Source organism: Mytilus californianus, unplaced genomic scaffold (assembly GCF_021869535.1).
Source record: "Mytilus californianus isolate M0D057914Y unplaced genomic scaffold, xbMytCali1.0.p SCAF_4, whole genome shotgun sequence".
NCBI lineage: Eukaryota > Metazoa > Mollusca > Bivalvia > Mytilida > Mytilidae > Mytilus > Mytilus californianus.
Window position 1 is genome coordinate 69,429,491 of NW_026262690.1, and position 17,060 is coordinate 69,446,550.

Here is a 17,060-nt window from a genome sequence, read left to right on the forward strand (position 1 = left end):
TCATTCTTTTCAATGACAACAAGACTTCCTAGATGTTTACTGAGTTACGAACCTTCCACTACATTCTTTTCAATGACAATAAGACTACATAGATATTCGTGCGTCCGAAGCGTTTTTCTGAATTTACCTTCACCAAGAACGCCCAATCTAAACCATTGAATGCCAGTGATGTATAAATACGTAGACACTTTAGAAGGTTAATAACCGAAATACTAGCAAAATTGGTCTAAGGTCTACTTTGACCGAGGGAGTTAACCTTGTCTAAGACGGAAACGCAAAGAATACTTTGCCAAACAAAATGCAGGAACATTTTCCGTTTATATACATTTGTAAAATTACATACAAAAAGTTTATAACCGAAGTTGCACCTTATAATTAAATAATATTCGTGACTAATAAACTTATTTGCGCTGACAAAGGCAATAGTGGATATATGACTTTGTGTCGATCCCTAACAAAATAATTCGTGATATCAATTTATCAATAGACGATATGATGCTTATGATAAAAATTTTATAAGTGGTCATAAAATCTTATTACTTACTAATCGCTGACGTAATTTTTAATATAGCGATTATATATAATATATATAACCGTTACCAAGTATTATATGAAATGTATAGTTGGTAACGGTTGTGTACAGATATACAAATATTTAATATACTTAATCGGAATGATCGTTCACAAATCTATCATTAAATAGACATTCATTATTACATAGACCATTTTTTGGGATTTTCGAAAGTTAGCAACTCCGTCAGGCAAAGTTTTCCTTAGATGTATTTGGGTATTCTTTCTATGTCCATTGTGGTTATTGAGCTACTAACAATTCTACGTGTTTATACATCTGGCTCTCAAATGTTTACGTTTGAGCGTTCCTGGTGAAAGTAAATCTAGAAAAGCGTTTTGGACGGCACGAAATTTTTTAAGTGTTTTTTGCATGTACTAGCACTGGGTCGATACCATTAGTGGTGAACTGTTAGTCCCCGAGGGTATCATCATTATCGAGTATTTCAACCAGAAACTGGAAATTGGGAAACTAATTTCATCATTTTCTAATCTTCAACCAGAAATTATTACAAAATTTTGAAAACGCAGTTATCTAACTTTTACCTTTTACTCCTAGGAGCGAGAAGTAAGGATTTTTATGCCCCACCTGCGATAGTAGAGGGGCATTATGTTTTTCGGTCTGTGAGTTCGTTCGTTCGTCCGTCCGTCCGTCCGTCCGTCTGTGCCGCTTCAGGTTAAAGTTTTTGGTCAAGGTAGTTTTTGATGAAGTTGAAGTCCAATCAACTTGAAACTTAGTACACATGTTCCATATGATATGATCTTTCTAATTTAAATGCCACATTAGAGTTTTGACCCCAATTTCACGGTCCACTGAACATAGAAAATGATAGTGCGAGTGGGGCATCCGTGTACTATGGACACATTCTTGTTAGCTATGGTTTCAGTTTTTTAGATGATGTTATCCATAATTTTAACTTTGGCTGCAACGATGGAAAACATATTTGATACAAGAATAAATGCAACACACACATGATTAATATTCATTTCTGGTTTTCTTTTCAGGAGAGAACTGACTGAGGAACAGAAGCGACTGAAAAAAGATATAGCAATTCAAGGTTGATACTTTTCTCTGTTATTACCTACAAATGACGAATCTGTTGGGGATGGTACTAGCATTTCTGTTCATTTAAGTGGGGCATGGTTAAGTCTTTTTCGGCGGTTATAAGCTTATTTTTCTGACTTAATACGTATACTATTCATTGTTTTTTTTTTGTTCAGACATTTTGTCGTCCGGGTGAATAGTACTACATTAAAAATTTAAAAAGAATAGTCCGAGCTGTCCATGGAGATTGTATTGTTTAAATTATAGTAGTATTCTAAAAGCATTATATATTTTATAAACTATATCGCGTTTTGTTTTGTATTTGAAGATGGTCAAATATTCGTATGATAACATTATTGAATATATGTTTGCAATATTGTATATTTTCAGATTCTGCACTGAAACAGCTTCGGAAAGAGAACTGGAAAAATGCCATTTTATCCTTGTTATTCATGGCACTGATATATTTAGCGTATCATTCAATATGGGCTCCTTAGAAGTATGATAAAGCTGACATTTGTATTAAGTTTAATAAAAAAAAGATAAGAAAAAACTCGATACCCTTAATTTGTTATTAATTGATATTATATATTACAGATGCCAAAATACTTCCGTGTAAGTGTTTTATAATAAATCTCTCGTGTCTAAAATGTTTGTGACAATGTTATTCACAAGGAATACAGAATAAAGGGGTCCACGAAAAGAATTGTTTCTGGAGGGATAACAAAATTTAATTAATTAATTCATTTCTTGACAACACGATAGGTTCAACTAGTAGAGCAGCAGCTGTTTACCCTACCAGCGCAAAAGAGTCCGCACCACATTTTTACGGTATACATTACATGCTCAATCTTCAATTTTCTTAGATGTTTGTTTTTTTTGTTTGCTTGTCTTTGTTCTTTTACATTGCGTTATCATATTTTCTTATCTTATGGTTTTGATCCCTCCATTTACATTTGTCCACATAAAATCAAGCAACTAAGAGCAATAAAGTCTATATGCTTGATTAGCTCACATACACAGTAGTGTCCGGTAATTCCGGCCGTCCGGTTAACCCGCCAACTCCCATTTACTTCCGTAATTGTCACTTCCGTAAATATTTCGTCTGCTATTTTATTCAAAGGAACTGTACTTATCATCACTGCATGTCAAATTTTAAAGAAAAATCCTTTATTACGAAAATATCTAGTGATATATATATAATAGTTTCTAAAGCTAACGATAATCATAATTATTATTGCCTACAAAACTCATTTCTGACTTAATTTTTTTTTTGATTATCTTGAATCCCTTCATAAGTGGTTTATTAATAGATCACCTTTTCCTTTCATTTTGAGATAAACTGGCCCTCCATACATATTTATTGCGCATGGGCGGATTTACCGGATAAACACATTTCCGATTAGCCTGGGGTCCTGGCTCACTGATTTCTAACGCTGACAGTATATCGACGAAGTATAAAGATTGGGTCAGGATGCCAGGCTAATTTCCGATAAAAACACGGATGACCCACTTGTTTTGTTGATTCAAAAATTTATTTCAGATATTTTTTGGGAAATGAGATAAACTACTCGAAATTGATTTGTCAGTGAATCGATTTATATTAAATTTAATACAATTTGTATATAATTAAGCAGAACTACATACGATCAAAGCCTTATGTGGGCGTATTTACCGGACTGCATCGTACGTCTCTGATAGTGTATCTCGTAGAGTGTAAAAACGTAACTGCAACAATTCTTAGCTTTTAAAAAAACTTTTCTTAATACAGCCGTGATTCATTTATAAGTACATGGTAAGAAAATTAAAAACTTGTAATATATAAACGATTTAACTGTTTAGGTACGTGACAAAGCAATAAAGTGATCATATTTCTTAAGTTATGATGTCAACTAAGGGTTGACATGTACCTTCTTCTTCTTCTTCTTTAAGTTTCTAGCGATCCTTCAATTATTGAAGATTATTCGCCGGGCGTCGACTATAAAATTTTATAATTTACATTGTAACAAGAAAAATAAAAAGAAACAAAATCAAAAAATCAAAATAATGTATGTGCATTTGTAAAATTTCATTTAGATAAAACTATATACATTTGATAACAAAATAGTTAGGGATAGAAAATGGGGATGAGAGCAGATTCTGAGATCATACTCTTGAATCCCTGTACTGTACTGCATGATACTATTTGTTGTGGCAGAAGATTCCAATCTATAACTGTTCGTGGATAAAATGAATATTTATAACTGTCTTTAGATGTTTGTATTTGCCTAAATGAGTGTGGATTGCTATGTCTAGTTCTATTGTCTAGTGGGATCAAAAGGTTAAATGTAGGGACTGCAACAATTTCATGTATAATTTTGTAGAAGAAGACAAGTCTGTATCGTAAACGCCTAATTTCAAGTGGGTACCAATTTAAGTCTGTCATCATTTCAGTAACTGAGCTGGTGTTATGGAAGCGGTTGCATGAGAAGCGCGCTGCTCTTCTCTGAACTTTTTCAATTTGTGAAATTTGCTGTTTTTGATGTGGATCCCAAATAGTTGAGCAGTACTCTAGTTTTGGTCGGACAAGAGCTTTAAATGCATGTGCTTTAACTTTAGGTGAGGCTATTTTAAGGTTTCTACGAATAAATCCAAGAGACTGATTTGCTTTTGATGTCATGTTATTGATATGTTTGTCCCATTTTAAATTTGATTGAAGAGTTAGGCCTAAATATTTTGTAGAGTCAACTTTTTCTAGAGAGTGATTGTGTAATTTATAAGTGAAGTCTAAAGGTTTGCGTTTTTGAGTTACACTGAGAATGTTGCACTTATCAGGGTGAAAATGCATGAGCCAGTCCTGCTCCCATCTGCCGGCCGCTTCCAAGTCAGACTGTAATTTATATGTGTCATCTGGTTTTTTAATTTCCCTATAAATGATACTGTCATCTGCGAACAATCTTAATGTACTATGTTCAATATATTCTGCCAAATCATTTATAAATATTAAGAATAAAATTGGACCAAGCACTGTGCCTTGAGGTACCCCAGATGTTACAGGAATTTTATTTGATGTTTCACCTTCAAGGACTACTGTTTGTGTTCTGTTTGTTAAAAAATCTTGAATCCAATGTAATGCATTGCAATTTATACCGTAGAAACCGATTTTATACATGAGATGGTGGTGTGAAACTTTATCAAATGCTTTTGCAAAATCCATTATTATGATGTCTGTTTGAATGTTTTTATTATTTGAATTTGCAAGATCTTGAATGAATGATATTAGCTGAGTTTCACAGGAGCGAGATGATCGAAAACCATGTTGTAAGTCATATAGAATTTTATTTTTTTCCAGATGTTTCATTATATTACTAGCTACAACATGTTCTAATAGTTTGCAGCAGATGCAAGTCAATGATATGGGGCGATAGTTTATAGGGTCGTGTTTGTCGCCTTTTTTGAATGCTGGACATACACTTGCGTGACGCCAGTCATCTGGGATCTTTCCAGAGTTCAGTGATGTTTGGAATATGATTGACAAGATGGGAGTGATAGATGTCTATACTCTTTTAAAATTTTTCCATGGATGAGATCAGGCCCAGCTGCTTTGTTGATATTGATGTTATTTAGAAGTTTTTCTATGCCCTGTTTTTGTATTTTAATATCAGGCATCTGTGGATGTTTACTGACGCCCTTATCTGGTATTGGATCATCTGTTACAGGTGTGAATGCTTTTTTGAACTGCTCATTTAAAATATTAGCTTTTGCTTTTGAATCAGATGTAAGTGAGCCCTCTTTTCGGAGTGGTGGTATGTTAGAGCTTTCAGACTTTTGTGTTTTTATATAACTGAACAGATTTTTGGGGAAGCTCTTTGATATAGTAGTAGGGTTGTCATCAACTGGTATACCACATATCATATTTTCAATATAATTCCAATAAGATGTTCTTTGTTGTTTTTGTATTTCATGTTTTAATTTTTTGAGTTGGTCTTGTTTCCCTTTGCCTTTCAATTTGTACTTTTGATATTTTTTCTTGTACTTTTTCATTTGTCTTCTAAGACTGTCTGTTATCCAAGGTAGATTTTTGCTGTTTCTCATCATTTTCTGTGGTATGTTCTCAGAGATAGTGTTTTGTAATGAGTTTTTAAATATTAGCCAAAGTGTATTTGTATCTTCACTATCCTTTTTATGCATGATCTTTTGATATGTTTGATCTATATCCTCTTTTATTTTTTGCCAGTTTGCATTTTTATATTTATAGATTTTACGTGGCTTGGTTTGGCATCTTTTTAATGATAATAAACATTCTATATATACAATATCATGGTCTGCCTCTCCTAATGGTGGTATGGTTTCAGTTTTTTCAATGATGGCTGGATAATTTGTTAACACAAGATCTAATATTTTATCATTTCGAGTTGGTATGTTTACAACTTGTGCTAAAGAATAGTCATTTATTATGTCTAAAAATTGCTGATGTTGTTTTTGATTTGTTTTTCCAGGGATGACGCTTGTTGTTTCCCAATTGATGTTCCCTAAATTAAAGTCCCCACCAATAATTATGGCTGACTTTGAGCTGGCGTTTATTCTACTTATTGATTCATTTAGCAAATCTAAAGATGTATCATCATCTGGCTGAGGTCGATAATAAGCACATATATAACATTTACGTGCATTTGATATTAAAAGTTCTACCCATATCATTTCACATCCTGTGTCTAGTTCTTTGATTTCTGTACATAAACAATTTTTTTTTTGATATAGCTATGAGTACGCCTCCATGACATTGGCCTTTTTTTATTCTTTCTGAATATGTTTGCGCGATAAACGGTTGTGTATTACTGGCCCAAAACCAGTGAGTCTTCTGGAAATATTTTCGATAATCACCCGAAAAACAAATTTTTTTTTATTAAAAGACCAGCATCGTAACTATAACTCTTGGACGTTAAAATTGAAAATCGTAAAATCAAATTTAACCGCTTGGTAGTGATCACTTACACTTCTTTTAACTTCTAATCTATTTCATGATGCAGTTTTTAATTTAACATCTAACAAAAACATTTCTTTGCACTGTCCTTAAAACAATGCATATATCCTGTACGTCCAGTCAAATGAGAGACGGCAACTTCAAGACGCACGTAAGGAGAGCGGCGCGCTCTATGCACATTAACAAACACGAGCTACAACTCATGTGGTGTCAATATGTGACCTTTTAGCTATTGCAAGGCTTAATTCAACTCCATACGCAGGTAATTTCGAGTGGAAATAAAATTAACAACAACTTTACCCGATCTACCTTAACTTATTCATACATTATTTGTCGTCCTTCATATGTGTAAAATATTTGCCGCTGGATGTTAATCATTTAGTATGCATTAAATATTTGCCGCTGAATGTTTTAACACTGACCAACAATCAATATAAATTATAATTAAGCAAGACAAACAACAAACGATGCATTGGTAACAATTAATATCATAGAAAGTTCACTTTAAAAATACAGACCATTCTCAACTCATTGAAAGGCTATATAATGTGTGTAAGAAAGAGTGAAATAAAAAAGAAATGGTAAGATCTTGTTGTTGTAATGGAAATGTTTGGTTGCTCACATTGACGCTGTTACAGTATTTCTTTTTAAACCAGTTGATAATTTGTTTAGTTTCCTACTTTTTGGTGTTTGAACATTCTGCTATAACCAATGTGAAGTGTACGCATGCGCTAATATTCAGAATTAATCACCTCATTTACTACAGCTATGTATGTATTATACGAGATAATTTAGTGTCATTAGTAATGTTTTAATTGACATTAAATATTTAACATATATGTGTCATCTTAATCATTGTCAAGTACGCTATCCGGAGGCTTATATGTTCCATTTATCTTTATAATAAAGGATGATTAAGTTATTGAAATATTCGAAATTTTGAACATTTTTACTCTCAATTTTGTTTTCTTTAAATTTCGGACAGTATTAAAAAAAGAGTTAAAATTATATTTGCTTTGAACTTAACACCGTTTAAAAGATAATGTAGACAATCGTTTGTAAGCGTCAATGTGAGCAACCATCAATGGTCTGCATTGTAGACAATTGTTTGGATTTTCATTTTCCATATTTGTAATAATAAATGATGGTAAAGGTTGAAGATAGAAGACTGTTTAACGTCCACTGACTAGTGGCAAATTTATTGAATATTCAGGACGAGATCATGTATGCGTGATATTAATATAAACCCCACAGTCCTCTAGAGCGACCCACTAAGCCGGATTTTAACTTGTTAGTTCACAAAAGAACAGACACTTGAAGTCACGTCACACTACCCGGACATACCATTTTGACTCCGGGCCGACCAGTCATTGCTATTAATCTTAAATTGTTTATTGGCGCGAACACAATTTAAATTTTCAAGTTTGCTTTGACCCACGAAACCACGATATCCCATCCTCGAAGCGAGCTGGCTTCCACGAGACCTCTGAGGTAGAAATAAAAAAAAAATGATTAGGGGTAAACATCAATGAGACAGCAATAAGAGCAAAATAGAAATGTTATAAACTATAAAACATTGTTTTTGCATTGGGAAATTAATCTGATGAAGATAACTATTATACTACAATCAACTTGAAGAAACATAACTGAATATAAGATAAATGCTAGAAGTGACAGCGTCATTCATGGTTCGTTAACAAAGAAAAATTGCTTTAATGACAACAAAAGTCGCCAATGCATATACTTAAATAAATGTAGATAATATGTAGGTTGTTTGTTGTACACTATTATGGGTTCATAACAAATTTGACAATCTCGTTTCCGTCAGGGTCCGGTTAACAGTTGGATTATTCATAGTCGTTCATTTCCTTAAACATGTGCACTTTATATGGGATAAACATTTATGAGCTTTGTTAATATGAAGTTATAAGAAATACTTTTATTTTCATTTTGTGGTTTGTGAAAGATTCAATTTATTACAATGAATCATAAGATATAAGCTGTTACTCTTGAGTAATAGAAAAATTATTTAGTTTATAGATAAGGCAGTTTAGTTGTAAGAATTAAAATGGATGAAGAAGAAATTCTTGATAACTGGAACTACCAGCTCAGCAATCATTTGATCGCAAACAATATAATATTAGTGTTCTATATGGTTATAGGATTATTTGGTAACATTTTAGTGATATTCATATACATCTTTAAGTTGAAGAAAAAAGATGACCGGTATTTCATTCCTGTTCTTGCGACGATGGATTTAATGGCATGTTCAGTTGGTTCATCGTATGCACTAGCATTAAATCTACTTCCTGCCAAGTTTACAAGTGATATTCTGTGTAAAGTGTTATGGTATTTTAGCCAAGCTACGACTATTTCGTCTGGGCTTCTGCTTGTTGTAATTGCAGTGCAGCGTTATCTTAAAGTCTGCAAACCAATGTTGTCACTAACCTTACGTTGGAAACGAATTGCAATATTTATGTGCTTTATTACATCATCGATATTTTCGATTCCGACGTTATTCTTTTACGGAGAACTGCAGTTTCAACATCCAATTAATTCTTCAGTTATGGGATCAAGATGTGGACAAATCGAGAGAACAGACAATTTATTCCGTAATAGTGTCATATCATACACTATATTAGAATTCCTTGCGGCCATTGCTGGTTGTATATCATTTACCATTCTCTATGCTCTTATAGGAAAGCAGATATATAAAAAGTTTATTGTCTTCCGACGAACAACGACTCTCAGGCGACGACCGATCGGCAAAAATAATAAACCGAAATCAACGTCAACTACAGACGACGATAAAAATAGAGCGTCGGTAGACAGCGTAGACATCATAGACATTGTGTCTTCAATTAACAATAGTCAGGAAAGCATCGTAGATGACAGTCAACCATCCCAACGGAAGAAGCGGCGATCTCTCGACGTATTACAAGAAAACGTTTCAGCTTTAAAGCAGCATTTTCATACACATCGTTATACATACATGTTCATGGCAATTACTTTATTTTTCATGATCACTTTTACTCCTCGTATCACATTGATGGTATTGGAATCAGTGGACCATAACTTCTGGAGGAATCTGGTTGACCAACCTGAAACAATAGCTGTATGTTTGTTTTTCTATCGTTTTTACATTTTCAATCACATTATTAATCCATTTATTTATGGATTTTTTGACACTACGTTTAAGTATGAAGTTAAAAAATTATTTTGTTTGACAATTGATTCACGGGCTCGTGACAGTGAGTTTTAAGGTGACATAGAAACAGTCCATGGCGTTGATATTTATCACTAAAGTCTTCTTGTTACATTTAAAAGCAACAGAAAAACTTTTCTATTCTAACCGCTGACGAAATTATATATTTGATACATCAAATGGCGGGGAGAGGAAATTATAAAATTGAATAAAAAAGCTGATTATAGTGAGAATCAATAAAAGTTAGAATTCCTGTATTGCTGCATTGTACTCCGTCTTCAACATATTCTCCTAACTTCAATAAAAGTTAGAATTCCTGTATTGCTGCATTGTACGCCATGTTCAACATATTCTCCTTACTTATGTTTTATTTCACTTAAAATTCAGCTTTTTATATTGTCAAGGATTTGTTCAAGTACTACAGTTAAAAGTCTGGGGTTTTGCAAAGAAAAAAGAAAGTCGGAGCCTTTAAAACTGACTTAATTTATTTCTTATTGTAACTTAGTGAAGAGCAATAATATATATATATACATCTTCATACAAAAAATCCAGAAACATACAAAGTGCTGTTCTCGACGTTCATCAAATTTTACCCTTTTCATTTGCATATTTATTTATTTTTATTCTGAACACATTTTCACCGTAACCTCGCAGTATCATTGTCCATTATAAACCACTAGATTCTTTATAAAACCAAGTATAGAACTTGAAGTTGTTTCATTCGTTTCCCTGAGAGCTATATTGTTTGAATTTTAATCCATGAAACCGCTGAGAATGCAATACATGACGTCATACATTTGATATTTTATAGTTTCACATGTTTTCCGGCGTTATATCATATACAATAATAATGATAGGACACTTTTGTAGAATACACAAAAAATTGAAGAAAAAAAAAATCAGACGTTTGTCATTTGCACAATAGTTCGTAATGTTACTTTTAGCGTTATTGTATTCTTCAGTATTGTTAAGAATATGGCGTGTCTGATTTGTATGTGAATTTTTTAAGAACATTTATAGAATAGAATTGATACTGTAAATATTTGAACATTATATCCTCTTAAGGCAAAGTTTCATGATTTTGTTTTGTGATGTGTATAGATATTTATGGACCTTTTGTGTCTGGACGATAGAATAACTAATCCAATAATTCAAATATAGAAAATTATTCCATATTGGTACTATTTTAGTAGGTATTTCTACATTAATTAGATTTTGAATAAAACAGCATATTCACCTGAGGAAAAGTGATATTCACCGCGCTTAAATCACGTGTTAATTATGGTAAAATGTTTGGCGTACAATGAATACATTTTTTCCCTCGAAATATGGAATAAAACAGTCATTGTCTTTTGTTTTGGTAAATATTTGGTTTAATTGAAATTTGAAAAACTGATATTCACTTCGGCCGTTGACCTCAGTAAATATCATTTTTTCTTCTTCCAAAAGTCAATAAATAAAGACATTCTGGTATGATCTTATCTTAGCTCCGTCCAATAGTATATAGTTGGTTCTGAATATGCATTGCAATTATTCCGGGTATACTCTATTCAAGTGATAAAACGAACATTTGCATTTTAGCAACATAATTGTTTTTTGTCGGAAGAGTTTGTCATAATATCCGTAAATGACAGGATTTATAATGTTGTTTATGACGTTCATTTCACGAATTGCTGCTAACATTGCAAGTTCTCTTTTGCTTTTGTTTATCCAAAAGTTGTTTTTTCCAACTGACGCGAACAGTAGTATGAACTGTGGGATATACGACAGGCAAAACGCAATCGCTACCATCATAAACATATAGGAGAAACTGTGAGAAAAACAATTTCCTTTCAATATTTCTGTCTTTTCCCTGTTCGGATTCTGTTCTGACATGGACGCTCCGTTCTGACTACCAGAAAAAGTTTGAAGATTATGTGTGTTCTCAGTTGTGCTTGACTGTTCAACACTACCACGAAAATTTGAAGTCATCTTTTTCCTAGCATGCAATTGCTTATAAATTGTACGTCCAATTAAAGTATTTAGAAATAGTAATCCACTCAATGTAATGAGAACAAAGATAGAAGCAAAGGCCACAAAAATAAAAAAGCCAGGATCTACTCTAGTAATATCAATGTCACAAATGTAACCCGTTACATTTAGATCAGTATTAAATAACTCCAATTCTTTATTGTAAATATTTAATACCATCGTTGGAAAAAGTGAAATTCCAATGCATAATCCAAGTGCAACTCTCTTCCATGTCAATGACATCTGTTGCCCGAACGGATGACATACTTTGAGATATCTGTGAAATGTTATAACTAACAACAGAAGCGCAGATGAAAATGCCGTTATATTTACTGGAATCCAACATAATTTGCATAACAATGTACCTCGAAAGTTAACAGGGTAGATTTTTCTGGACAACTCGAACGATGATCTAAAGGTGCAAGCTAGAAGATCTAACAATGCAAGCCATGGAATAAAATACCGATCGTCAACATTTTGTTTCATTTTATATTTATAAACTATTAATACTATGGCATTACCAAATATACCAAGTACAATATAGGTTATTAATAAGACATCGTTTACAATATATATCGCTGCTTGCTCATTGTTCCACTTCTCTAATCTTTGTTTTTCCGTGAGGTTCATTTCTGTATGGTCTTTGCAATACAGTATCCGACTGTATATAATCTGGCAAGTTGTTGTAATATAACACTTTGCATAGACAATTATAATGTTTAAATTTCCATTCACACAAGGGAAAATTAAATCCATTATAATAAAATGAAATTGTCACAGAAAATATTGCTTCACTCAAGTTAACGAGATACTAATGGTGTTTTTTACCCTTGGTATGTAGCGAGTAAAGTTATCGTTTTAATAATTAATATCTCCACATACTTATCTTAGTTACCAATAATGAACATGAGCAAACAAATGAGCACAATATAAACATTTTTTTATCAAAATATTTGCCTATAACACATTTATTTGAATAAAATCGACTACTTGTTTTTAAAATTGACATAACATCTTACAGACTCTGACCACAGTTGCATGCTAAGGACTGTACATTGATGCCAGCTTCTTAAACTTTTGTGTTAAGAGTTTTTTATGAAGGTTCTTCACTTTATTCAGTTGGTTTCTTAAATTTGAAGTGTCCTTGCGCATATCCAAAACAATCTTTTAATTCATATATCGAATGGCACATATTAATAGCAACCATCTTATCCAAAACCCTCTGTCTGCCCCTCCCTTAGAAAGTCAAATGATCATCACTTGCAGATTAATTCCACCTTACAGACTTTGAAGTAATTTTATTTACGATAGAAAATAACATAAAAAGACAATGATAAATATTCTGTGTAACAAAATAACACTGCCCTTCCCTTGCCTAGCAGCTGGAGAAAATCAATATTCCGTCCACAAATAAAAAAAAACCTGCACAATAAAATTGTCTCCCTCTTAAATTTAATGCTAATCAATGTTTGCATTACCTTTACATTTTAACTCCGTTGTTCGAAATGGTTTAACAAAAACTCCGAATCTAAGAAAAATGGCAACTTTCCGAATAGAATGATGACTTACTGAGCAATGTAAATATTTCTACAACAGGAAAGGCTATCGATTGGCTGACGACTGCATAATTGCAACAACAATGCTTTTAACGGCTCTAATTCAATGTCTGATCGAGTATTTCAAAACCCCTTTGAAGCCGGTGTATAACAGAATTCAAATAAAAAAAAAATCTTTAGATTACAAGTAAATGCTTAAAACAAAGCCGTTAGATGCATTAACAAATTAGGTTGTTGATTAAGTAAATTAAATTTGGGTTTCTTAGCATTGCAAACAAAGTTAATCAATTGCAATTGGGACATGCAAGTAGTTCAGATGGTAATATTGTTTTATTGCTTATTTAACCGTACATACAGCTATACATGTCAAATATGAATGCAACTATTGGTTGCTTCTTAACGAACAAGTCAGTAAATGAATATTTGAAGCTGAAAGGATTGCCGAAACTATAAGCAAATTGGTGTACTCCCGAGTGTACATATATGTTTACGTTTCAGTTCTTTCACATTTCCGGAGTTTGTAGTAAAATGATTCAAAATCACTCATCATGTTTCATTAGGATGTAAACACTCAAAATATAAGTGGTAAAGTATACCTAATGAACGTACTGTATGGAGTAAAGTATACCTAATGAAAGTACTGTATGGAGTAAAGTATACCTAATGAACGTACTGTATGGAGTAAAGTATACCTAATGAACGTACTGTATGGAGTAAAGTATACCTAATGAACGTACTGTATGGAGTAAAGTATACCTAATGAACGTACTGTATGGAGCTGGTTTTCACCGTTTGTTCATTTCAACAAAATAAAATTTACTTTGTTGGTAAAATAAGAAATTATTAAGAAACTAAGGTTCCAACTTCCTCGAGAAAAGTTGACCTTAGATTAATTTGGCTATTTTATGGCCCCTTTTAGGTTATTTGGCGCTACGTGTGTTTTGGTCTTAAACATCCTTCGCTTTCAAATGATTGGGTTTGGGCGTTTCTGATGCAGGTTAATCCAGAAAAGCGATTTGGACGCACTAAAAGTAACAATTGTTATTTTCATTTACTGTATTGAATGAAAGCTTATCTAGCACCAGAGCTTCTTTGTTACCTTGTAGAATATATGCAAGATGTTTAAAGGTATGCCGACCTTTCGGAAAACAGATGACATTGAGTGGAAAAAGAGTGGCACTAGGATTAACGCTAGGGATTTCCCTCATCCCTTCGATGGCATTAACTGTTTACAATGAAGAAGTAAAAGTTTACAACTCAGAGCTCAATGTAACTGGGTTTGTTTGTGAAATTGATATAAATGGTATAGATGCTGGTTTCATCGTATTTATCGTTTTTACAACTGTCTTTATCGTGTTATTATGGGCGGATTGTTATTATTATATAGCACCAAAGATTCTTTGTTACCTAGTAGAAGAACAAAAAACTTCCAATTATGAAAAGAGATTTACATCATATTACTATATCACAAGGGATATTGCAAAAAAAACCCCAAATTTAATATTTTACAAAACAATACTGTAACCGGTGAGCATAACACAGAAAAAAGATTGCGCAATACTACCTCCCTCCACCCCCTCCCCCCAAAAAAAGTATGGTGAAAGTAGGTGGTCCAAGGAGGTGGTCCAAGGGATTCACGCGTGACATTCATCGTGTTGACCATGATAAATGTAATTCCGCTGTAGTGAAAGACATATTGTATAGTGTCGATAGATTTTAAGTTTCACTATCAAAATATTTAATGACTAACAAGTAACATTGGTTGAACGAATACTTATATCAAGAAATTAGTTTTTTTGCACCTTTGAAATACATTCATACATTCCTTTGTTGAATTTTTGAAAATTGCCTTTTTTATCGAGAAACCACACATGTGACATTACCATGCATGACCTCATCTCGGATTATCTATTAATTGTTATTACCAGTTACTGGCTCGACAGTAAAACTGTTGTATCTTTCAAAGCAAGATATCCTAACATTTTCAGTTGCACCTCTTATAACTATAACTTAAGGTTGTGTCATTTTCGTATTGTTCATGTTTTAGACGTTATTTTCAATGTTGTGGTGTTCGGTACAATGTCTTCGTAGAACTATAAGTAAAATTGGCACTGTCAACAGACCTCAGGAACCGCTCATGTATTGAGAGAAACAAAAATTAGGTCTCTTGTATGGTCTGTTTTATATTTCAAGGGTGCAAAATAAAAATAAAAACAATAACGACCAACACAAGGCTCAGCTGTCTTGACTTTGTATATTCACGAAATGGGTTAAACCGATGTGTTATCCTTTCACTTTTTGGTGTCTTCTAACAGCTTATTTCGAACGCTGCATGCAGGGCATGCTATACTAATCCCTGACGTTTCTGCCAGTTTCATGTTTTGCTTTGAGTTTTAGCTGTTTTTGTTGTTGTTATGAGCAAAAGCATTCTGATTTTGTACAACTTAAGACTATAGCTCCAAAATTATGCTTTCTCTGGTAATACAGTTCGTACCAAAAGTTAATGAGAATATGTGATGAAAAATATTATTAGATAGTTATGAATAATATATTTGCCACTGTATGATTAGAAAACTTTATCAATTCTTTTTTCATTAATATTCATTTAAAAAGTGTGAAATATGATCATGATTTTCTTTTGATAAGAACATTATTGGCTGTAATAAGTGGAATATTTGAACAAATATATAGAAAATAATGTGTGAAACATATTGAAAACAATGTGCGAGCAAAACAAACAGACACAATAGGTAAAAATGTCAAATATTGGGACACAACAGTCAACATAGTGTTATAATCTCAATCACTATAAAACAAATAAATATTTCAATAAAGAAAAAAGAAAATGGCATATAGACACTCTGTAGACAAAAAGATCATAGGGCTAATATAATGAATGAATAATTTGAGGTAAAAGCAATATAGAAAAAATATAATCACGAAATAAACGGTGTTTAGAAAAAAAAAGTCATTAAATATATAATGTAAAAGCTTCCATCCGCATTTATTGCCTCTTTTGGTATTTGAATGATAACATGTCATGACTCGAATCCTTAGAGAGATTTTATGGACATGCTTATAAGAAATACAAGATATAGGACTTCCAGAATTGGCTGGTATGATACGTACATTTGGATTTATATCAAAACAGAAGACGAATTTGAGTGATTTTTTGGACACAGAAATTCATGAGTTGAGAAATTCTTCAATCTTACAGGTACAGATTTATTGCCATTGATATTAAATGCATTATGTTAAAATTTCAATCAATTCATTACTTAGAAATATTCGACTCTGTTTTGGTTTTGTATCATTCATTGCAATAAAATTTCCATACATTCCTTCTCTGAGTCGTTTTGCTAGGTTATTTATGTCTTAACAAACTAAAAAATCAATCATAATTATTCAATATGATATTAATATCCGGATGCAAGGGATTTTTTGTTTGTTTGAAATTTCCATTTTTAAATGCACTTTCACGTTTTCATTTAAATCAAAATAAAAAAAGGAAGAAAAAGGATTATCTTTTAGATGTAGTCCCTAGTATATTCTGCAAAAACAAAATCGATTTTTTTCAAGCTTTATTAGTAATTATAAAATTATTGTAAGTTTTGCTTCTGTTCAGGAAACAACATGAACTTATCACAAGAACAAAAACTGGAAAAATGGAACGATGAACAAGTTCAAATGTATATTGGTAATGACGTACTTTTA

At 32.5% G+C, this 17,060-nt stretch overlaps 1 protein-coding gene across 1 annotated transcript; it reads left to right on the forward strand.

Annotated features, from left to right (window-relative positions):
* Positions 1–8,104: 8,104 nt before the first annotated feature.
* Positions 8,105–10,853, forward strand: LOC127698677 (cholecystokinin receptor-like). The gene has a single exon (XM_052202279.1). The coding sequence runs from the start codon at positions 8,644–8,646 to the stop codon at positions 9,835–9,837; it is 1,194 nt and encodes a 397-aa protein (XP_052058239.1). The 5' UTR covers positions 8,105–8,643; the 3' UTR covers positions 9,838–10,853.
* The last annotated feature ends 6,207 nt before the right edge of the window (positions 10,854–17,060 follow it).